The sequence below is a fragment of the Perognathus longimembris genome, chromosome 13, assembly GCF_023159225.1.
Source record: "Perognathus longimembris pacificus isolate PPM17 chromosome 13, ASM2315922v1, whole genome shotgun sequence".
Classification (NCBI taxonomy): domain Eukaryota; kingdom Metazoa; phylum Chordata; class Mammalia; order Rodentia; family Heteromyidae; genus Perognathus; species Perognathus longimembris.
This window is the reverse complement of record NC_063173.1, coordinates 17,016,917-17,040,400: the sequence shown is the minus strand read 5'-3', so window position 1 is coordinate 17,040,400 and position 23,484 is coordinate 17,016,917. Positions and strand designations below refer to the sequence as shown.

The window sequence follows — 23,484 nt, the reverse complement described above, 5'->3', positions numbered from 1 at the left end:
TGCAGACAGCTGGGGTAAGCGGCCGCGGCGGATCCTCGGCCCTCGGGGTCAGCCCCGCCGGCGTGGTCCCCTCCTCGGTGGCTTTTCCCCCAGGGCAGGTGGTGGTGCGGCGCTGAGCGGCGGACGCTGCACCCCGAAGGCAGTCGCGCGCGGGGCGGGGCGCTGTGCCCACCCCGGCGCCGTGCTGGCCCCGCCCCCTGCGCGCGCACTGGCTGAAGGGCCGTGACGTCACGCTCGGCTATAAAAGGTGCGGCGCGCAGCCGGGGAGGCGCTGAAGGAGCTCGAGGCTGAGCGCGCTGGCCGTCCGCTGCAGCGACGGGGCCGCCGGGCCGCGGACGCCTCAGCGATGTTTTACTCAGGGCTCCTCACCGAGGGCGGCCGCAAAGAGACGGACATGCGGGAGGCGGCGTCGTTGAGGCAGCAGCGCCGGATGAAGCAGGCGGTGCAGTTTATCCACAAGGATTCCGCGGACCTGCTGCCCCTGGACGGTCTCAAGAAGCTGGGCTCGTCCAAGGACACGGTGAGGCCCCCGCGGCCGCGGCCGCCTTGGGACCCGCCCTCTGCGCCCTGTCACCTCCGCGCGGTTTTGCCCGGAGGCCCGACAGCGGCCGCTTTCACTGAGTCACCCGCCCGGCCCCGTCCGCCGCCGCTCTCCACTGCCTGCCGGTGCTCAGCTGGGCTTCCTCTCCATCCAGCCGCGCTTCGGGGCTTTGGTCCCTCTCGAGGGTCTGTCTGGCTTCGTAGCCTGCGCCCCATCCAGTCTCCTTCTCCCGACCCTACCGTGCTCCCTGCTGCATCTTCCCCTTCCAGCTCCCTCTCTCCCTCCCAGCTGCGTCCCCACTCCCGGTTCCCTCACCTTCCTTACCCCCTTCCCCTCTCCCTCTCCCCTCCTTTCCCGGCTCCCCCTCCCCCTCGGGGCACGTTCTCCTCCTCCCTCCAGCCTCTCTCTCCCCCTCATTCCTAACCCCCTTCCCGGCTCCCTCTCCCCTAGAAAGAAGAGCCCCCTGCCCCGTGCTTTTTTCTCCTTTCCTCGCGCTCATTCTTTACACCCGATTTGGTTTGTGGGCTGGAGCTTCGCAGCGAGGACAGCTCCCGCTGCCTCACAGCCTGCGTGGCAGGTCCTGTGACCGCGACAGAGGTGACTCCCTGTGAGTGAGCGCCAAGGAAAGAAAGGGAGGTTTCTTGACAGCCCCCACATCCAAAGGACTTGTGTTGACTCCAGCGCCCACCTCCCTCCCCCTCCCCCTTCCCGCGCCCCGTTTGATCTGCCCTTGACCTTCCATCCTGAGAAGAAAGAGAGAAAATGGGTCGAACATGGTTTCCTGAACCCCATGTATCTCTTTATCACAATCATCCTCTCGGAGTGGGTGGAGGGAGGAAGCCAGACAGACGTCTTGATCTCACTGACCCGCTAATGAGTGTATGTGGTTGGAGCTGTGCTGATGCAGTCTTTTTTTTCTTTTCTTTCCTTTCCCTCTATCCAAATTGTTCTTGGTATTAAGTAGGAGAAGCCCAGGATGAATGGATTCCTGAGTTCAAAGACCACCTTCTAGCTATAGAGTGGGGATGGATGACTAAGGGTTGCCAAAGAACTGTATAAGATTCTCATTCCTCAATCACTGTAGTGATTGCTGGGTCGAATTTATATAACTTTGTAGTTTTCTTTAATTCACAATTACTTAATTCATCTGGGGGGCTATTTATTAAACACCAATTAAATGTCCTATAAATGCAGTAGGTGGTAGAGCACCTGCTTAGCAAGTGCAAGGCTCTAGGTTCTTAACTCCAGTACTGGGGGGGGGGGGTGAGGGAGGTGGGAGAAAGAAAAAGGAACAAATGAAGAGTTCTACACATTTTTTAAAGTATTTTTGTATTTTACACTTTCGGAATGTTTAATTTTGGATGTGAATTTTGACCCAAGTCCACTAAAAATCCCATTTCTAGTCCCAGAATAGCAATGGAGATAGATCTGCATTGTCTTTATTATTTTTAAGCAGCTCTAAGGATAAACATATTAATATAAATATCAGATTTCTTCTTCTGTGCCATAACTCCCCCCCACACACACCTCCCAGTACTATGGGTTGAACTCAGGGCCTTACAAATGCTAGGCAAATATTCTACCACTTTAACTATTCCCCAACCCATTTGTTACTTATGTGAAGGGATATCAGATCTAGTTTTATTGCTCTGTTTTTAATTTGTTTGGAGTACTGGGATTTGAATTCAGGACTTCACACTTACTAAGCAGGAGCTTTATGACTGAGCCATACTTTTAGCCCATCTAGCACTGTTTTTTTTTAATTTTTTTTTTTTTATTAATTGGACATAAATTTTTTTTACAAGGTGTTGTGCAAAGAGGGTGCAGTTACATAGTAGGGCAGTGTGTACATTTCTTATGATATCTTACAACCTGTTTTTCTATCCCTTGTCTAGGTCAGGTTGACATATATGCAATATACAATGTATCAAGAACATATACAGTATTCACAGACTTGGTCTCTACTGTCTCTCCGTCTCCCTTTGTTAACAGTCATATATCAGGGAGATCATGCCCCTTTGTTTTCTGTGTTCTAGGCTTGTCTCACTCAACATTATTTGTTCGAGTTCCGACCATTTCCCTGCAAATAACAATATTTCACCATTCCTAATCGCTATGTAGTATTCCATTGTGTATAAGTACCATATTTTTTGGATCCATTCGTCTGTGGAGGGGCATCTGGGTTGTTTCCATATTTTAGCTATTGTGAATTGTAGCACTGTTTTTTTAAAAAGTTGGTTCCCCCCCTAATTCTAGGCATGGTGGTACACATCTGTAAAATAATCAGTTGGGAGGCTGAGGCAAGAGGATAACTAGTTCAAGGCCAGTGTAGGCTTCATAGTGAGATTATCTCAGAGAAAACAAACAAAAAACAAAAAAGTTATTTTTCTACCAAACCTGAAGCTAATCCAGAATAATGAGTGGCTGAAATTTTCTTCCCCTTTTTCACTTTTAAATCGACTAGATTTACATAGCAAACCAGATACAAGACTTCTTTCCTGCAAACCAAAATAATTCTAGATCCTGGAAGCTTCAGAAATCAATATGGCAAGGGCTGGGAACATGGCCTAGTGGCAAGAGTGCTTGCCTGGTATACATGAAGCCCTGGGTTCGATTCCCCAGCACCACATATATAGAAAATGGCCAGAAGTGGCGCTGTGGCTCAGGTGGCAGAGTGCTAGCCTTGAGCAAAAAAAGAAGCCAGGGACAGTGCTCAGGCCCTGACTCCAAGGCCCAGGACAGGCAAAAAAAAAAAAAAAAAAAAAAAAAATCAATATGGCAGATACTAGAAGAATTACGTTTTTAAATTTTTTCCTTGATGAACTTGAGGTATTAACTTTTGCTTGTTCTAGGTGGTTAAGGAGATCCCCTTCTCCAAGGAATCCTTATATTATGACATGCTATAAAAGATAATTCCACCTGCTTTTCTAACTCCAGTCTGTCACAGTTAAGGCAAAGGAGTTGATAGCATAGAACACAGTGGTAGGATGCAGAAAGGAAGCATCCTGGAAGAGCAGGGTATTGCCATGGGTGTGATACATAGCAGTTGACTTTGAAGCCCTGAACTACATTTCACACATTCTGTATTCCATTTTTGTGGAGTTAATTTCCTTCTCTCACTGTTCTCACACCTTTAATGTGAAAGTGACTGCACAAAAGAGCCAGAAAAGGTCACAGAAACCAAGGCAGACTGAGGAAGGGCTAGCAAACTGCAAGTGCTGGGTGAGACAGCATTGTATAAGTTCCCTTGAATCTGATGTTGGAGCCTGAAGCTGCAATCTTAGAAATGACCTTAGGAGTACATTATTTTCCTGTCTCTTAAGTTTGAACTCAGGGCCTCATGCCTTCTTAGCCAAGCACTCTACCACTTGAACTAAATCTCCAGCCCTTTTGGGTTTTGTTTATCTTGTTGTTTATCCAGGACTTTAACTCAGGGTCTCATTCTTATGTGGCTTGCTTGATTAGTTGACTTTATCACTTGAGCCATGCCTCTAGCCTGACTTTTGTTGGTTATTTTGGAAATGGAATCTTGGAAACTTCCCATTCAGGCTGGCTTCAAATCTTTTTTTTTTTTTTTTTTTTGGCCAGTCCTGGGCCTTGGACTCAGGGCCTGAGCACTGTCCCTGGCTTCTTCCCGCTCAAGGCTAGCACTCCGCCACTTGAGCCACAGCGCCGCTTCTGGCTGTTTTCTGCATATGTGGTGCTGGGGAATCGAACCTAGGGCCTCATGTATCTGAGGCAGGCACTCTTGCCACTAGGCTATATCCCCAGCCCCTGGCTTCAAATCTTAATCCCCTGATCTCAGTTTCCTGGGGAGTTGGGATTGCAAGCATGAGAGTTGGCTATGTTTTATGTTGTTTTGTTTTTGAGATGTGGTCTCACTAACTTTGCACAGGCTGCCCTTAAATAGATGATCATCCTGCCTTTGACTTCTAGAAATACATTCTTTTTTTTTTTTAACCAAAAACATCTTTATTTTGTAGTCTTCAAAAAGCAAACTATTCTTTTACCAAGTTACTCATGGTTAACTTAGAAAAATGGCATATGATACACTGTCACACCATTTCCCTTCAACGGGAAACAACATTTTAGAATATAAACATTGAAAGATTAAAAAAAAACCCATTTGCTTGCCATTGTAAGACAAAACAGAATCTAGGTAAGTCAAGGAAATCTATTTATACTTCAGGTCCTTCTCCTCCAGGAACCAGCATGGTTATATTATTTCCATTCAGCAATATCTGATCCAATTTAGTAATCCGTCTTCCTTCTGGTGTGCTTTCAAACTCTGTGACATCTTCCGGCACCATATTGACAAAGTTGTCGAATCCTAGACCTATGCCAACAATTTCCTTGTCACTCTTCATCGCGATATGAATTCTTGATCCTATTCATTTGTCCACGAGCTCTAGAGGCAGCAGCTGTGATGGGTTAGAGGTAGCATTAGCCACCATGGCCACTCCAGAAGTCTAGAAATATATTCTTATCAATTCAGTTTATACATATATCTAGTTGGTTAGGCCAGCATTGATTCTATTTCTTCTCATTAGAATAGAAATTTGGAAAATGCTAAAACTAATTGAATAGTTCTTACTTGAAGTAAGAACTCAAACCATCTCAACAGACTTCCATTTTGTTATTTCATAAAGATTCTTCTCATTGTGTTAATATATTTTCTATGTTTAGAATTCAGTCTAGGTGTTAGGGCCATGAAAGAAAAGATAGAAAATATATTTTTTTCTATAAGTAATGTATAAGTGAGGGGCTGGGAATATGGCTTAGTGGTAGAGTGCTTGCCTTGCATGCACGAAACCCTTGGTTCGATTTCTCAGCACCACATAAACAGAAAAAGCCGGAAGTGGCGCTGTGGCTCAAGTGGTAGAGTGCTAGCCTTCAGCAAAAAGGAAGCCAGGGACAATACTCAGGCCCTGAGTCCAAGCCCCAGGACTGGAAAATGAAACAGAGAGAGAGAGACAGAGAGAGAGGGAGAGAGAAAGAGAGAGAGAGAGGTGTAAGTGAGGGAGAAAGATAGGACAGATAAATTAATATGTTACATAAATATTTTTGAGCACCTACTACATGTCAGACAATAATCTATGCACTGGAGATATAATAGTGAACAAAGATGAGTTCTTGACCTCATAGAAATTGTATTCTTGCGGGAAGATAATTTAAAAAATAAAATCAAGTACATATATTTCAGGAAATGTTCAATACTACTGAGAAAAATAGGTCTAGGTAAGGGGAGTAACGAGAACAGTGGCAAGGTTGGGGTGACTGGAGCATTACTATTTTTTTAACAGGATGGTCTGGGAAGGTCTCTGTGATGTGATTACATTTGAGGAGATACTGAAAATGAGGGTATAAGATATCATGAGAAGCTGGGTGCCAGTGGCTCACGCCTGTAATCCTAGCTACTCAGGAGGCTGAGATCTGAGGATGGAGGTTCAAAGCCAGCCCAAGCAAGAAAGTCTGTGAGACTTATCTCCAGTTAACCACCAGAAGACCAGAAGTGGCACTGTGGCTCAAGTGATAAGAGCACTAGCCTTGAGCTGAAGAGCTCAGGGACAGTGTTCAAGCCCAGAGTTCAGGCCTCAGCCCCCCCCCCCCCACCACACATATAAAAAGATATCATGGGAAAGAGTTTCTAGGAAAAAGGTATAGCAGGTACAACACCTGGGAGTCAGTATGCTTGGTAAGATTGAAGAACTCTATCAGCAGATTTGTGGATAGAGCAAAATCAATACAGAGGTGGAGGATGGAGAGAGGACATAACATTAAACACGTGGTTATTATTCAGTCCTCCAGGTAAGGCGGTTGATGCCTTTTCATCTTCAACCATGAAGATGACAAGACCAGGTTCTGGTTATATTTTGAAAGCAGAGCTGACCAACAGATGATGGATTATTAAAGAATCCAAAAGAAAGAATAATTAAGGATGACCTCAAGGATTTTTACCTAGCATTTGGAGGACTTCAGTTGTCATTTACTGAAATGGATTTTAAAAAAATGAAGGCCAGCTAGGAATGTCGCTTAGTGGTAGAGTGCGTGCCTAGCATGCATGAAGCCCTGGGTTTGATTACTCAGTACCACATAAACAGAAAAAAACAAAAGTGGCGCTGTGGCTCAAGTGGCAGAGTGCTAGCCTTGAACAAAAGAAGTTCGGAGACAGTGCCCAGGGCCTGAGTTCAAGCCCCAGGACTGGCCAAAAAGAAAAAAGAAAATGAGGACCAAGTTAGGAATAAAAGACTAAAAAACCAGGAGTTGATATATTTTTTTTGGAGGTACTGATGTTTAAACTCTAAGCTGTGTACTTGCTTTTTACTTTAGCCTATTTTTCAGAATAGGGTCTCTCATTTTCATCCAAGAAGGCTACGACCTATGTCTCTTGCAGAACTGAAATTAGAGTATATATCACTGTATCCAGTTTGTTTGTTGAGGTGAGGGAGGAGGGATATCACTGACTTCTAGCCCAGACTGGCCTTGAACCATAATCCTTCCTATCTCTGCCTTCCAAATAATAGGGATTACATCTAGGAGCCAATATACCTAGAAAAAAACTCATTAAAAGAAAGGTTCAGGGGTAGGAAGTTGTCTTAGTGGTAGAATGCTTGCCTAGCATTCATGAAGCCCTGGGTTCGATTCCTCAGTACCACATAAACAGAAAAAACAAAAGTGGCGCTTTGGTTCAAGTGATAGAGTGCTAGCCTTGAGCAAAAGAAGCTCAGGGATAGTGCCTGAGCCCTGAGTTCAAGCCCTAGGACTGGCAAAAAAAAAAAAAAAAAAAGTTCAACTTGGGACCCGTTATTCAAATGTAGCTTTTGACCAGATACTCCATTAGAAAATAAATAGCACAACTAGGCAGCCTTTGCTAGTTGCCAAGATGTTACAGTCAATAAATGTAATGGTATAGTTCAGTGGAAAAAGTCAGTACTCTGGTCTAGTGTAAGGACAAACAGATCAGCCTTTGATTACAGCTTCACACATTCCCTGTGAGCAGTTGACTGAGATGGTATGAAGAGAAGGCTGCTTCCAGAATGTGCTCTGTAGACCTCAGAGTAAAAAGAATTTTACAGGTTATCTGTTCCAGCTCCTTACTCTTGTGAATTCTTCCTGACAAAAAAAATGTAGCCTTCATGTGTAGCCGAGACCAATCTCAGACCAATGCACAAATCAGAGAAAAAGGCTACTTTGCTAACATGCCTGTTGGGTTGCAAGGCAGAGGCAAAGAAGCAGAACACAGAAGGCTTAGGGCAGTTTGACAGTCTGCCTTAGGTAGATTCTCAAATATTTTTGAGCAATGGCAAAGCCAAGGACAGTCTGTCTGTGTTCCCATAGGGTAGAATGAGTCATGTTTTGTAGATCCAGCCACCAAGTAAAGAAAGAGAAGGCATGAGTATTAGTGTCCTTTTAGATTTCTAAGGTCAGAGGACTAAAATGTAGTTAGAGGACTACAACAGACTTTGATAGAAGTTAAAGAAAAGAAAGGAAAAGAATAGAGTCTAGCTTCAATTTTAGGCTATGCATGAATATATATGTATCATTTGAGTTATTATTTTATTTTTATATATTTTGTTGGTTGTGGGGCTTGAACTCAGGGCCTGTGTGCTGTCCTTAAATAACTCTTTGTGCTCAAGGCGTGCACTCTACCACTAGAGCCACGCCACTTTCAGTTTTTGAGTGGTTAATTGAAGATAAGAGTTTCACTGGGACTTTTCTGCCTAGGCTGGCTTTGAATCACAATCCCCAGATCTCACCCTCCTGAGTAGCTAAGATTACAGACGTGAGTCACCAGCGCCCAGCTGAGTTATTACTTTATATTTGATATGGTATTAAATATATTTTTTCACTTAATTCTCACTACAACACTATGATATACTTACTAACTTGAATTTTTTTCTATTTCATTTTATTTATTTTTCCTTTGGGACTGCTATTGTAAATGTGCTGTACAGAGGAGTTACTATTACATAAGTCATGTAATGAGTACACATGTTTTTGGACAATGACTAACTTGAATTTTTAAACTTATGCTTTTAAACACTACCCTGAGATGAGGAGTGGCAAACTTTTATTATAGAGAACCAGATAACAAATATTTTCAGCTTTACAAGCTGAACAGCCTCTGTCTCATCTGTTTAACTCTGATCTCATAGTTCATGTCATCTATTTTCCGGTGTGGACTCTTCTGAGGACTATAGACATCCATTAATTTCATTTGAGGTTCAATGTGGCAGGTAAAAGGACTGACAAAGCGGCTTTGGTATATGTCCATATCATCCTGAATGTACCCAGTCTCCTCTGATCTTAGAAGCTAGATAGGGTTGAGCCTGGTTAGTACTTACATGGAGAAAGCAGCTTTAGAAGTTCTTGTTCGTTGGGGTTGGAGGTATAGCTCAGTTGGTAGAGTACCAGCCAATAAGCAAAGCGCCAGGTACTGAGTTGGAGTTCTAGTTTCACAACAACAAAAAGAAATAAAAAGTTTTTGTTCACATTGTGACTCAGTGGCACCCTGCAGTATAATATGTTTTGTCTCACCTCACTTTTCCTTGCTCTCAAAAGCATGGGTGGAAGAGGTCTTTAAGCAGTGTATGTGCCTGGTTAAGGAACCTCAGCTATGTCTACCCAGAATGCAACACTGCAGTACCTATTTCCTTCAGAAGCTCTTGATTGTGATGGCAGCAGTACATTGAACTAGGGTTTAGGTGCTTTTAACTGCCACATTCAGAAACAGAGGACTAGGGACTACTTGGGTTAGTAACTGCTTGTTGAGGTTTAGCATAAAGTAAAATCCATGTCCAAGAAGATGACTTGAGAAGAATGTCCAAAGGCTTTTAGGGTACCTGTAACACACATCTAGAAAATTAGTACTGTGTATTTTGAAGGACATCAGAACATCCCTCAGAAAGTCAATATTCCAGTTAAACGGATGAAAACCACTTAAGCACATTTACGAAATAGCAAAGAGTGGAAATATAGTGCACATTTACGAAGTAGCAAATAGTGGAAATATAATGCAAACTATGTCCCAAAATAATGAACTAGATGACAGTACTCAAGAAAGGCTTTTCCATTTGTTTAGTGCATGTGAGAACCTGGGTTTGATCCTCAACACCATGTAAAACAAAAACAAGCAAATGGAAGAAAGGCTTTTTGAAGAAATAAAGAGTAGCAATTTGTTGATGCAATATTATGCACACAGTGTTGTCTCAAGACACAGGGTATAGCCGAGATCAAGACAGTTAAGGCCATCCATGGTGTCACAACTCTGTAATCCTAGCAATCAGAATTATAAGGCAGAGTATTTCAACTTCAAGGCCAGCCTGAGCTACACAACAAGACTCCATCTGAAACAACCAATGGCTGGGATGTAGCTCAGAGGAAGAACACTACAGCACGTACACACACATACATTCACAAAGACAAGGTCCCTGCCCTTGTGGAATGAACATTCCAGTGAAGAGAGTGAAACAGTAAACAAATAAGATTCTACACTAGAATATTTTAGTAACTAAAGAAGTGAGGTGAGGCTGGTTGTGGTGGTATACCCCAGAAATCAACTGCTCAGTAGGTAAAGGTAGGAGAATTGAGGTCCAAAGCTAGCTGGGGAAAGTTAGCTGGAGATCTTATCTCAAACATATACTAAAAGCAAAAGGGAGGCTAGGAGTGGGATTCAAATGACAAAATGCTAGCTTAGCAAGTTTGTGGCCATGAGTTTAGTTCCAAATATAGAGGGGAAAAAATGAGGTATCTACTTTAAATAGTACAGTTAGGGCAAGAGTAGTACAGTTAGGGCAAGAGTCTCTGGGGAGGTAACATTTGAGCTGAGACCTGAAAGAGGAGAGCAAGTTAACTCGAAGAGCACTTCAGCAGGTGGAAAGTGTTGGGATAAAAAAAGATTTTGGACAAGAAAGGGAATGTGGATTGAGTGGAAAGAAGGAAGGACAGGAGAGAACGTTATGTATGTGGGAGGTGGAGAGAGGACCAGGGTCAAATGCCGCATAGACCTACAGACCATGGTAAGAAGTTTAAGTTTTGTTGAAGAACAATGGCAAGCCACTGAGGAGTTTTGAATAAGCATATTTTCTCACTTGAATTTTTAAAGAACTCACTCTGGTTGCTTTGCAGAAAATGCATTGAAGGGTAAAAGAAAATGTAGCAGTACAAAATCAAAAAGTGATGGTGGTTTAGTTAGACTGGAGGTAGTAGAGATGGGGAGTAGATTGATTCTAGATATGGTTTGGAGGACAAAATGAACAGTACTTGTGTTAGGAGACTAAGAATCAATGATGAATATATAAGCTGGGCACAGTGGCATACACATATAGTCCCAGATAGTTGGGAGATTGGGATGGATCACTTGAGTCCAAAAGTTCAAGACCAGTTTAGGCAACATAGCCAGACTCCAATCTCCAAATAAACTAAAAAATACACAAATAAACAAAAATGAATGGATAGTGGTATCATTTACTAAGGTTGGCAGAGAGGAGGTAACCCTGAATATTATGAGGAAGACTTGGAGCTTAATTTCTTTTATTACTGATGAAGTACAGGCTGAGAGAAAAACAGTGCTCAGGAGATTAGTGGTTTGCTCAAAGTAATTTGTAAGAAGTGGTAAATTTCAAAGAGTAGAACACCTATATGGAGGAATAAACAGATGACATTAGAAAGTGGGAGTGAGGGGGCTGGGGATATGGCCTAGTGGCAAGAGTGCTTGCCTCGTATACATGAGGCCCTGGGTTCAATTCCCCAGCACCACATATACAGAAAAAAACGGCCAGAAGTGGCGCTGTGGCTCAAGTGGCAGAGTGCTAGCCTTGAGCAAAGGGAAGCCAGGGACGGTGCTCAGGCCCTGAGTCCAAGACCCAGGACTGGCCAAAAAAAAAAAAAAAAAAAAAAAAAAAAAAAAGAAAGTGGGAGTGGTAGTTAATAGGAGATTTTTTTTTTTTTTTTTGGCCAGTCCTGGGCCTTGGACTCAGGGCCTGAGCACTGTCCCTGGCTTCTTCCCGCTCAAGGCTAGCACTCTACCACTTGAGCCACAGCGCCACTTCTGGCCATTTTCTGTATATGTGGTGCTGGGGAATCGAACCCAGGGCCTCATGTATACGAGGCAAGCTCTCTCGCCACTAGGCCATATCCCCAGCCCCGTTAATAGGAGATTTTGAATGCTAAATGGTGAGCTTTTGTTTGATCCAGCTGTCAAAAGAACCACTATAGGAGAAGGGGACCATGAAAATGTTTTAGGAATACAGATGCTTACCATTTCTATCACTAACAGTAGACATGAAGAGGTTATATATAAATTAAAGAGGCAGAATTTTGCTTACCAAGATAAGGGAATAAGGGAGAAAATGTTAAGTTTTATGGGGAAATGGGATAGAAGTCAGTTGAGAGAGAACTTTAAGATAAATGAAATGTTGAGTTCATTGTAGCATTATTTCTCATTACAAACGAGTGGAAGAAAATCTGAATGTCCATTAGGAGTTAAATCGAGATCTCTCTATACAACAAACTAAAATGTCTGTAAGTGGTGTGATACTTTAAAATATATAAAGTAAGCACTCATATAGCAAACTCAAAGCCCTCAGTTCCCAGTATGCCTCCCTGTAAGAAGCATTATGTAAGGAAAATGTGCAAAAATAGGTACTAAACTGGTTTTAGGGCAATTGGGCCTTTTACCTGTCTAAATTAAATTGTTTATATGTGTGCATGCTCTGTCTCTTGCTCACTTGCTCTCCCCCTCCCTCTCTCTCCTTTCTTTATTTTTGCATGACCTGACAGACATTGTTAGTTGTCTACATCATCAGTTGTTTTCATATGTCTCACTCGTCTGTAGAGATTTAAAAAGCTGAATTCTCTTCTGAGGACTCCTGCAGCTACATATGGCCACATGAGTTTTACCAAGAAGATATAGTCATTAAACTGCTTAAAGAACTTCTGTAAAAGCTTTTGCTTTCCTGATAAAAGGTAGCCTAGCAAAATCCCTTTTACCTCCTTCATTTCTTAAATATGGTTATTATATCTGGACCTAGGGCAGCCATCTTATGACCATGGGAAATGTGCAAAAGAATTACAAAGATGGTAGCCTTGAAGCAATTAATTTGTTGAGTTAATGTGTGTAATGCCTACCTCCAAAACTCTTGCTATGTATGAAAATCCTCCATTTAAGCTATTATTTCTTGTAGATGTACTCCTTCCTATTATCGGGAGTATGTATTTTTTATTTTCATAAATATACATGTATATAATTTAAAACTTTTCTAAAACTTAAAATTATTATTTGAGTTAGGGAATTATCTATCTCGAGTAATTGTGCAAAGTAAGTGGCGATTATTGCTACATTTTATCTTCAAACAGGGTCTTGCTGTATTGCCTAGGCTTACCTCAAACTTGGAATGCTTTTGCCCCAGCCTTCTAAGCACCTGGAATTGTAGGCATATGTCACCATAACCAGCTAACTCTTGCTTCTTGATCTATTTATTTTGTTAAAATAGATAGACTTTGCCTTCTTAAACCATCTCATCATATTCTTTCTCCTATTATACTAATATTCTGCTAAATAATTATTTTGGGTCAAATCATGATTGTGGTCATATTATTCACAGCTAACTCAAATGTCATTGTTTCTTTTTTCATACAAGTATTTGCTTTTCTCAAAACTAATTTCTTTGACTCAATTGCCAACATAAAATTTAAACCTCCCAGTACTTTAAAACTACAGATGATCTAGCAAGTCCATTTTTTTCTTGGAGACATACTTCTTAGAGATTCTGTCCTCTTAGTTTACTTTGGACCAACTGATCTTCAGACTTAATAAACAAATTATATCTTGGATTTTTTTTACAATTTTCAGATTTTTTTTTGCTTCTCTCTTCTGTTGGTTCCTTTATTTCTTAGATTCCCATGCTTTTCTCCTTATTGGTTTGTTTCCCTCATTTTGGTGGAAGATACCTTTCAGTAGTTTCTTGAAGATGCATGGGAAATATTCGTTGATAGCTTTACTAGGTGTAAAAATTTTGGACTGCCAGATTTTAAAGGTATTATTATACAATATTGTCTTTTAACATTCACTATTACTCTCTCGTAGTCTTTTCCATTCTGGGTCCTGATCCTTTGTATTTGGATCATTTTTTCCTCTTTGGAAATTTTTGGAATCTTTGTTATCTATGATTTTTGAATAGTGATGTAGTATCTTGAGATGGGTCTTTTTTCCTGTTTATTGTAGGCTCTACAGGATCCCTTCCAGTCTTTAAGCTAATGTCCTTAAGTTCTGATTTAATATGGAATGCCATACTATCTTTTTGCTGTTCTAGAAACCTGAAAACCTAACCAAACTACCAACTAACTAGTCTTTTGATTTACTCTTCCAAAAAGAATAAACTTTGGAATTCTTCCCAGTTGTCTGAGTAAAGCAAGAGTCTCATGAAGGCTTTAAACTACTGGTTCCAGTCTTAACTCACACCCTCTGACTGTTGAAACCCAAATACCTCAAGTTTTTGGGGGAAAAAAAGGTTCTCAGCTTTTCCAAAATTTTAGTTTGAGTGAGAAAACTGCTTTTATAGATATTCATAGTAGCCCAAACAATACTTTATTTCTTCTTAAGTAACAATATAATTTGGCTCTTGGTATCTATGGATTCAACAAAGTCTGGGACAAAAATATTCTAAAAAGATGTGTCTGTATTGGAAATTTACTTTTTTTCTTGTTATGATTTCCTAAACAATACAGTATAATTATTTAGACATCATTTGCATTTATTAGCCATTATCTAGAGATTATTTAAAATATAGGGGAGCATTTAGGCAGGTTATATACTCAAATGGTTCTGAAGCCAATGTGCCATTTCTACTCTAGCAATGGAAAGAGAATGAGGAGAATTATATGTCCTGACATAGAAAATGTCTTTTGTATGTTAAATGAAAATAGAGAATTTTGTAATTGTGTTTATACATGTTTATTAAGGTTGGTTTTTTCTGGAAATATATATATTTACTGTAATGGGGTGGCTTTCACCTTTAATTTTATATACATCATTGATATTTTAGTACTTTATGTTGAACATTTGTTTGAACATTCTTTTAGTCAATATCAAATTGAACAATTTAAGGAAAAGTTACAAGGCCAAAAATAGTGGAGAAGTCAGTTAAAGCTTAATATATTTTTTTACTGGATTTGGGAATTAGGGCATCATAACTGATATTAGGGGATCAAAAATTATCTCAGTGAGGAAAATATAGGATGTCAGGAAAATAAACATAATGGTTTAAACTTTAAAAAAACAGAAGACCTGGGGCTGGGGATATAGCCTAGTGGCAAGAGTGCCTGCCTCGGATACACGAGGCCCTAGGTTCGATTCCCCAGCACCACATATACAGAAAACGGCCAGAAGCGGCGCTGTGGCTCAAGTGGCAGAGTGCTAGCCTTGAGCGGGAAGAAGCCAGGGACAGTGCTCAGGCCCTGAGTCCAAGGCTCAGGACTGGCCAAAAAAAAGAAAAAAACAGAAGACTAGACAAGACTTTAAAAAAACAGAAGACTAGACAAGGATGTAATTAGAAGAGAATAAGTGTTGAAGAGAGAACCAGAAGTTTTATGGGTGACTTTTCTTCCCAATATCTGGGAATTTTGAGTATGTTCCTTAGTCTATGGAGGAATAAATAGAGTCAAATACTGGAGAGCGATGGCCTCAAGAAGAATGATTACAGAATTTCATCTTTTGTCTCACCTGTCTATTAATGAGTAAGTCCTCTGGAAGATTAAGAGGAACAAGCAAACATTTTGTTCAAAAAACCAATGTTGAAGAAGCAAGCTTTAGGTGAGAAGACTTTGATTAGATGAACACAATTTCACTTCTACAAACCTACTTTGTCTGAGTTGGTCCTGATAAGAATGGACTTGACACAAATAAGCACTGTGCTTTAACTATGCCTTTTGAGCTAGGAATCTGGGCTTATTGGTGAGAGGTGTGAGAATGAAAATTTCTCCTTCTTTTGAAGAGCAAAACATTCTCCCAGTATTGCAGCACAAAATTTGATAGAATTAGCACTTCCTCTAGCCCCTTATCAACTAAATGCTTCTCTCCCACTCCTTTTCCCAAGGACACTAATTTAGAACAGCTTTGCCAAGAAGCAGTGTGTTTTGAGCAACTATTTCTTCACCTCAGTAGGGTTACATGAGTCATGGCTCTGACTACTTCCTTCCTTAGAAATCTGTGAGGTAGAATATTATGAAAACTAACTCTTTCCCAGGAACAGTCCAAAAACTGGACTTCTATGAGTGGTTCTTTCCTCCTAAAATCAGAGTAGGAATATGAAATGCATTAGATATAAACAATAAGCTCTATCCTTTGAGATAATTTAAATGTGGTTGTAAAGTAAACATAAGATGTTTACATGTAGAAAATTTTGGGGTTAAACAGCTTTTCAAGAAATGTCTTAAACTTTGTAGAAGCTACTTTGAGTAGGAACAGAAGAGCATTGATATATCTGCCCTAGAAACACTCATAAGTTCTATCAAGGGTCAGACTTGAATTCATATTCTTTATTCTGCTTCTTTACATTAGGTATTCTGGAATCATCTATTTAGTCTAATTAAGTCCTGGTCTTCTTGGTCAATATATGGCCTTCTTATATTGCCACTTTTAGGCCCACTAAAGAGGGAGGGAGATTGGGTTGTAACTCAGTGATAAGAGCATTTGCCTAACATGCATGAGATCCTGCATTTATCCTCAGCAGAAAGAAAGAAAAAGGGGGAGGGGTGGAAGGAGGAAGAAGAAAAAGGGAGTTGACAACACGATAGAGCAAGAGGAGCCAGTGGCTTCAGGTCTAGATGATGTCAGTGAGGATGATTCCTGTGGGTTCTGTCAGGTTCCAAAGCGTATCTGTTGAGAGGCTTACTCAGCAGGTATGAATTCCTTTCTTATCCCATCCAGCGACCCCATGGGTGACTGAGCTTCCAGAAGAGCCAGGCCACCAAAGCATCTATAATCTAAATGTAAAAGATTGGGCTATAAATTGAGACGACATAGAAACAAACAGAGCTTCTGACTACCAGTGTGTAAAAGTTTCTCCAATCTATGAGAATTACCTGCCCTTGCTATAAGGTACTAGCTTATCTAAAAAATATGAAAGATGAAAGCCACTTTTATTCCAAATCTCCTTTGGAAAGATATGGATGGCAACAGATCATATTACTAAAGCCATTGAGTTCTATTGAGCCATAGAATAGTCATTGGTCCAGTACATTTCCCAGTACAATATCCTACCTACCTTGCTCTTTCATTCATTCAGGGTGGCCTATTGTAAACTGGTTTATAATATCTGCTCAGAAAATACCAATGAATTCCCCACCTGAAGGAAAAACAAGCAAGAAAAAAAGGTAGAATTCAGTTGTATGAGGTTCTTTCATTATTTCTGTGGCACCTGGGAGACAGTGGGAAATCGGAAGAGGTGGCCTACTCCTAAGAAGCCTCTGCTTTCTATTCCTCAAGCAACCTCATAACATCCTGCAAAGGCGCCTCATGGAAACCAACTTGTCTAAGCTCCGAAGCACTCGTGTTCCATGGGCCTCCAAGACCAACAAACTCAGCCAGTCTAAGTCTGAGGGGCTAAAGAAGTCTGAAGATGATGACATGATTTTGATTTCTTGCCAGGTAATGTTCAAAGAAGAGCTTTGTCAAGGTTTTCTGGGAAGTAAGATTTTGGGGTCTTTATTATTCCAATAGTATACCTCTTTATTCCAAAGTTCATGGACTGTGGTTCTTATGGAATTCAAAAAAGTTGTATGTAGGCTGAGAATCTGGTAGAGTGGCTTAGTAGTAGAGTGTTTGCCTAGCATGCATGAAGCCCTAGATTCAGTTCCTCAGTACTACATAAACAGAAAACCAAAAGTGGCTCTGTGGCTCAAGTAGCTCAAGAACAGTGCCTAGGCCTTGAGTTCAAGGCCCAGGACTGGCAAAAAAAAAAAAGTTCTATTGTATACACCAGAAGTGAATATAATTTGTGTGCATATACATCTTTATGGGAAGAATTACTAACAATTTTATTAGATTTACAAGCTGGTATATGATTTTTTAAAAATTAAGGGCTGGAAGATATAGCTAAATATTAGGACATACCTAATGTGCACAAGGCCTGGGTTTGACTCCATCTCTAGGGGGAAAAAAAAAAGATTAAAAGCTGTATGCTATAGAAAATATCCAGAGTCCTAAGTTGGGTTTAGGTGGCTCATGCTTGTAATCCTAGCTATGCAAAAGGCTGAGATCTGAGGATCAAGGTTCAAAACCAGCCCAGGCAGAAAAGTCTTTGAGACTTTTATCTCCAATTAACCACAAAAAATGCAGAAATGGAGCTGTGGCTCAAGTGGTTGAGTGCTATTGCGTTAAAAAGCTCAGTGACAGTGTACAGACACTGAGTTGATTCCCCAGGACAAGCACCTACACGCACATTCACACGCGCGCGCACAACACACACACACAATCCAAAGTCCTTTGGATTTATTGTGACAGCTTTGAATTCAGTAGAAAAAAAAGAGGTAGTCAAAGGCAGATTTATCAGTGGGTAAAAATGGGACACTACCATCTAATTGGAAAGATACTTTCCAGCCATATGTTGCATTTGATAACTGCTACTTGCTCTCTACATCTCTCTTCCTGTCTTACCTGTCTTTCTCTTGAATTGTATGTTTCCTTCCCACAGTGTGGTGGAAAGGATGTGAAAGCCTTGGTTGACACAGGCTGTCAATACAATCTCATCTCCTCAGCTTGTGTGGACAGATTGGGGTGAGTAGCCACATATGCTAGATGGAAGTCAGATGTGAATGCACACTTTTCTCTACTCTATTTTGGGGTTACAGGTGGTGAGGGTCACCACATAAACACAAAGAGCCCAGATCTCAGCTGGAAGCAGGGTCTTCATATGAAGGGAGGGTGACAGTTTATCAGGCAGCTGGGAGAAATCAGTAAGGCAGAAAGCCACACACTTTCTTGTTAAAACTCTTTTGAGGAAACGCTCTCTAGACTCTGGATAAGAGTGTGAGACTACTGGCTGATTCACCAGGACAGCAAACTGGATGTGATTGTCCCATTGTTATACCTTTGATGAGTAAAGCAGAAATGTGGTTGACCTTAGTTCATTCAAGGTCATTCTGGAGGACACACTGGCTATCCTTAAGAAATACTAGTCAGAACAGAGAAATCCACTGCTATGGCTACTGGGACTGCTTCATAGAGGTGACTACCTAGGAGTTTCTTAATGTTTTGCCTTGCTGTATGAACAATGTACAATCTGATCCCACTGTTGTCCCTGTTGGAGACTGAATATGAGTCAGATACTTAGTATATTAAATGTTTTCAGATCTTCCAGCAGCTGATATTGGGACTGGCCCATTTTTAGTCAAAAAGGCCATTCTGTATGTTAACTTCCTTTTTTTTTGCTGGTCCTGGGGCTTGAACTCAGGGCCTAAGCACTGTCTCTGGCTTCTTTTTTTTTTTTTTTTTTTTTTTTTTGGCCAGTCCTGGGCCTTGGACTCAGGGCCTGAGCACCATCCCTGGCTTCTTCCCACTCAAGGCTAGCACTCTGTCACCTGAGCCACAGTGCCCCTTCTGGCCGTTTTCCATATATGTGGTGCTGGAGAATCGAACCTAAAGCTTCATGTGTAGGAGGTAAGCACTCTTGCCACTAGGCCATATTTCCAGCCCTCTGGCTCTACCACTTGAGCCACAGCGCCACTTCCATATCTTAACTTCTTTTCACTCCATTTCTACTTTTTTTTTTTTTGGCCAGTCCTGGGCCTTGAACTCAGGGCCTGAGCACTGTCCCTGGCTTCTTTTTACTCAAGGCTAGCACTCTGCCAACTTGAGCCACAGCGCCACTTCTGGCCTTTTTTATATATGTGGTGCTGGTGAATTGAACCTAGGGCTTCATGTGTACGAGGCAAGCACACTTGCCACTAGGCCATATTCCCAGCCCTACTTTTTTCTTATTATTCTTTTTCCTCATGGAAACTTATCAGTTGGGCTCTGAGATCTAGCCCAAATCAGTAGGAACAACTCAATGTCATTTTCCATATTTCTAGCCCAAAGTACAATAAATTATTTGGCAGACCAGTTCTCTATAAATAAATAATCATCAAGATAGACATAGTGGCCCATTTTGAGCTACTGTCAAAGCATCCATTTGTGTGGGTTATACAGGGCTTTAGTTACATAATCAGTGACCATGCCACTTGATCTGTTTCTTCTGTGTCTGTCCTATCTCACACCTTATTACTACTGTGACTCTTTCAAGTTGGCTGTATGGGTTTTGTGATTGCTATGTAGGGTGGGAGTTGGTGAGAGTAAATGGGGAGTCTTAAGACTCAAGTGTTCTTGTGGGAAAACCTTTGAGTGTTTTTTTTTTTTTATGTAGTGAAGAGATGAGCTATGATGCAATAGGACGGTTCCAGAAAGACTAATAATGTCCCGATGTGTAATTAGGCATGCCATGATTCCAGAGGATTTAATAACCATCTGTAAAACTGCAATTATTTTTCTTTTAGATGGGCTGTAACACCAAAAGAGAGGAAATGGAGGAAAGCAGAAGTATTGGCACAGAAAGTCCATAATTAAGTACTTATCCACCAACCCATAATAGCTTGGTTCTAGCTATTCCAATCAGCTTACATAATTATGTGAAACCTTGGTGCTATTCCTTTTCTTCCTCCTCTGGCAAATCAAGGAGGGCTTTCTCTATAATATTCATTGATGATACCAATATTAGTGCTTTATCAAATAAATACTTGCCCCCACTAACTTTATAGCCTAAGACAGACGAGAATAGGCCAAGATGGAAAGGAGGAGAAAATTAGACATTGAATAAAGCAACTTCTAAAATTAGGATTAACTTGCCATGTTTGGTGGTTTTTTACCTACAGATGGGTAAGAAGATATGTCAACTCAACTGACTTACAAAGTAGGGCTGTTAGAATACAGAATGCATCAGTTCCCCTCATTAACCAATGCAGGTAGTGACACAAGTTTTTTAAAAAATAGGAAGTCAGCCTTTAGTATTTTTTATACATATCTCCCTGAAATGTTTAGCACACAGTGCTGAAATGAGCATAGGCTATTTAGCTCTGGCTTTTTGTTGGTATTATTCTTGTATGTTCTGATAAAATCCCAGGAAATTCCTTAGGAATTTCAGTGGTGGGTCAGAAACTTTTGCCAAAGAGATTCTGAGAATATGATCTCTCCTGATGCAGGCTCAAAGAACATGTCAAATCTCATAAGCATGAAGGAGAAAAGCTTTCTCTACCCCGGCATCTCAAAGTAGTGGGCCATATTGAGCACCTGGTGATCACAGTGGGCTCCCTCCGCCTGGACTTGCCAGCAGCTGTGGTTGGTGAGTAAAATTGGGGACTGCAACTATGGCCCCTAACGTAGACCCTCACGAAGTTTCATATCTGTAATAGTGACTTCTTCAAAATTTCCGGTTCCCGTTTTTCTGTGCTAGAAACTTTGTCCCAACTTTGCCCATACCAGATGGGCTCTGAGCTACATTTAAGACATGCTGAGAATCAATCAGAAAAAAAATTGGAACTCAAAACAATTGATGAAACGAGAAGAACATTTTTATATGTAGGTAAAAATGTCCATGAGAGCTTTCCATAAAGTAAGTAGCTAGTGGCAAAGGGCAGGATCATCTATCTACTACTCCTTTACCAGGAATCCCTTGATAATTTATACTCTCTTCCTACATTTCTTTTCACACATTCTATACCAGGCTATCCCAAGATATTTTAATTTAAAAAAAATTTCACTAGAATGACAAGACTTGGGTTGGGATTTTAGTTGTACCAGCTCTTAACTATAATAATCTATTTAAAGTTAATAAGAGATGCAGAACAGATACTTTGGGGGCGGATGAATGAATGGATGAATCTAAGTGACTGCATGAAAATGGCTGGATCTTAATTTTGGTGTGTTTTTTTTTATTTAGATGATAATGAGAAAAACTTATCTCTTGGTCTCCAGACACTCCGATCACTGAAGGTAACATTAACTGCCTTTTCCTTTTGATATGTCCTTTCTGAGGCTGGGTTCTTCTTACGTGGAGAAAAATAAGAAGTGAGCCTTTGGTATTTTTTATATGTATATTCCCCTGAAGGTCAATGGGCACATTGACCATGGTTCTCCTTTGTTTTAGTGTGTCATAAACTTGGATAAGCACCGGCTGATCATGGGGAAAACAGACAAAGAAGAAATCCCTTTTGTGGAGACAATTTCACTGAATGAAGACAAGTGAGTAGCCCAAGTAGTCAGGTGAAATCAAATCCATTTATTCTGAGTTGGACATTCTTCGATACCATGTGAAATTTTATCCTGCTGTCAGTTTTAAATCATACATAAGTCTATCCCTTTCTAGTCCCAGAGTTTACTGTTCCACAAAACTGTATAGTCCACACTTTAGAATGGGCAGCAATGATCTTACCCAGCATAACTCCTTTAAATTTTGTATCATTTCTTCTGGTGTTTCTTTCTCATTTCAGCACTTCAGAAGCATAACCACAGCCTGCAGCACGTCTGTACGTGAGCATACATACCAGGTTACAGATTGAGAAAACTGGGTTTGAACCAAATTTAGTAGCAACTTGCTGTGGACCAAGTCCTTCCCTCCAATAGATACTCTAGGAGCTCCTTCAGACTCAGACCTTTCTAGACTATACTCTGTGCTTAGAGATCTTGTCTGGTTATATAGCCATTGTTTTTTACTCCTTTGGTCATAGACCCTTTTAACACTGCCAGGTCTCACTTGTGGCCTATTTCTCTGCTTCTTCCAAGAATTTGCTTTTTAGTCAACTATACAGCTTCAATTTCTCAATAAATACTTGCTTCCTTTCTGATAGCTAAATGTATATTAAACAGCAACTGACCTTACCTCCTTTCAGCTGTTTCCAAGAAGTGAGAAAACCAGTACCTTGGAAGTATCTTTTCTAACCGAATCATTGATTCCTCTAGTATGAAAGAGATCTTTTATGAAAGATGATCTTAAAGAGTCCAGAGAGATCATTTGGTACAAATCTTTTCTTTAACCATTGAGAAGCAAGTGAATAATCGAAAGTCATAATAAATCAGTGGCAGAAGGTACCAGAACTCAAACCGGACTTATTTGTTGCCAAGTTTTGAGAAGGCAAGGAAGTGACAGAGTAGGGGGGGAAAGGCATGTTAAGGGAAAGAGGATGCAGGTAGTCCTCTTTTCTGTGTGCCAATCCCACTAGAAGTTCCCTGCCCTAAAATGATACATTAGACCCTAAATCTTGGTGCCTAAACATTGAGGGTACAAAGACGAATGGGAGGCCTGGGAATGTGGCCTAGTGGTAAAGTGCTCATCTCGTATACATGAAGCCCTGGGTTCGATTCCTCAGTACCACATATATAGAAAAAACCAGAAGTGGCGCTGTGCTCAAGTGGTAGAGTACCAGCCTTGAGCAAAAAAAGAAGCCAGGGACAGTGCTCAGGCCATGAGTTCAAGCCCCAGGACTGGCAAAAACAAAACAAAGACAAATAGGATAGTCTTTTCACTTAGAACTTCTCTAATAAGAGGAAGGCAAAGAAACATATCACAGACAGGAATAGTAATTCCTGAGATACAATTTAAAACTTCAATAAATAATCTGGACACCACTGTGAAATATTACTTCCCCAATTCTGCCTAGCTTGTTATATTTCTGACAAAAGCTCAGGTATCTGGAAATAGGGATAGGGAAGGGAAATGGAAAAATACTATTCTAAGGCCTTAATGAAAGAGAACAGACTGAATAGAACCAGTTAGTGGGGAGGCAGGCTTACCTTGGAAAACTTTCCTGGGATAGAGATAGGGAGTGAATTCCAAGCAGATGATTAAAGGTTAGAAAACACCTCAGTTCTGTCCCCATGCAAGGAAAGAAGCAGGACAGCTAGTAGTAGTAAG

General features: G+C 41.0%; 2 protein-coding genes across 2 annotated transcripts; one reads left to right on the top strand and one right to left on the bottom strand.

The window, feature by feature from the left end:
• Positions 1 to 286: 286 nt before the first annotated feature.
• Nrip3 (nuclear receptor interacting protein 3) lies at positions 287 to 22,673 on the top strand. Its single transcript, XM_048359878.1, has 7 exons — positions 287 to 520; positions 17,028 to 17,189; positions 18,235 to 18,317; positions 20,777 to 20,916; positions 21,514 to 21,566; positions 21,721 to 21,815; positions 22,064 to 22,673. Exons 1-7 carry the CDS (start codon positions 347 to 349, stop codon positions 22,077 to 22,079), a joined length of 723 nt encoding a protein of 240 aa, XP_048215835.1. The 5' UTR covers positions 287 to 346; the 3' UTR covers positions 22,080 to 22,673.
• On the bottom strand, positions 4,501 to 4,964 carry LOC125361408 (U6 snRNA-associated Sm-like protein LSm5). The gene has a single exon (XM_048359882.1). It carries the CDS (start codon positions 4,906 to 4,908, stop codon positions 4,720 to 4,722), a length of 189 nt encoding a protein of 62 aa, XP_048215839.1. The 5' UTR covers positions 4,909 to 4,964; the 3' UTR covers positions 4,501 to 4,719.
• Positions 22,674 to 23,484: the final 811 nt, after the last annotated feature.

Bases quoted from the DNA above. Each gene is read 5' to 3' on its own strand.
- Nrip3 (XM_048359878.1), top strand. From the start codon at position 347: ATGTTTTACTCAGGGCTCCTCACCGAGGGCGGCCGCAAAGAGACGGAC. The intron at 17,190-18,234 runs GTAATGTTCAAA...TCCTTCCCACAG, and splicing joins TGATTTTGATTTCTTGCCAG to TGTGGTGGAAAGGATGTGAA. The intron at 18,318-20,776 runs GTGAGTAGCCAC...CTCCTGATGCAG, and splicing joins GCTTGTGTGGACAGATTGGG to GCTCAAAGAACATGTCAAAT.
- LOC125361408 (XM_048359882.1), bottom strand. From the start codon at position 4,908: ATGAAGAGTGACAAGGAAATTGTTGGCATAGGTCTAGGATTCGACAAC.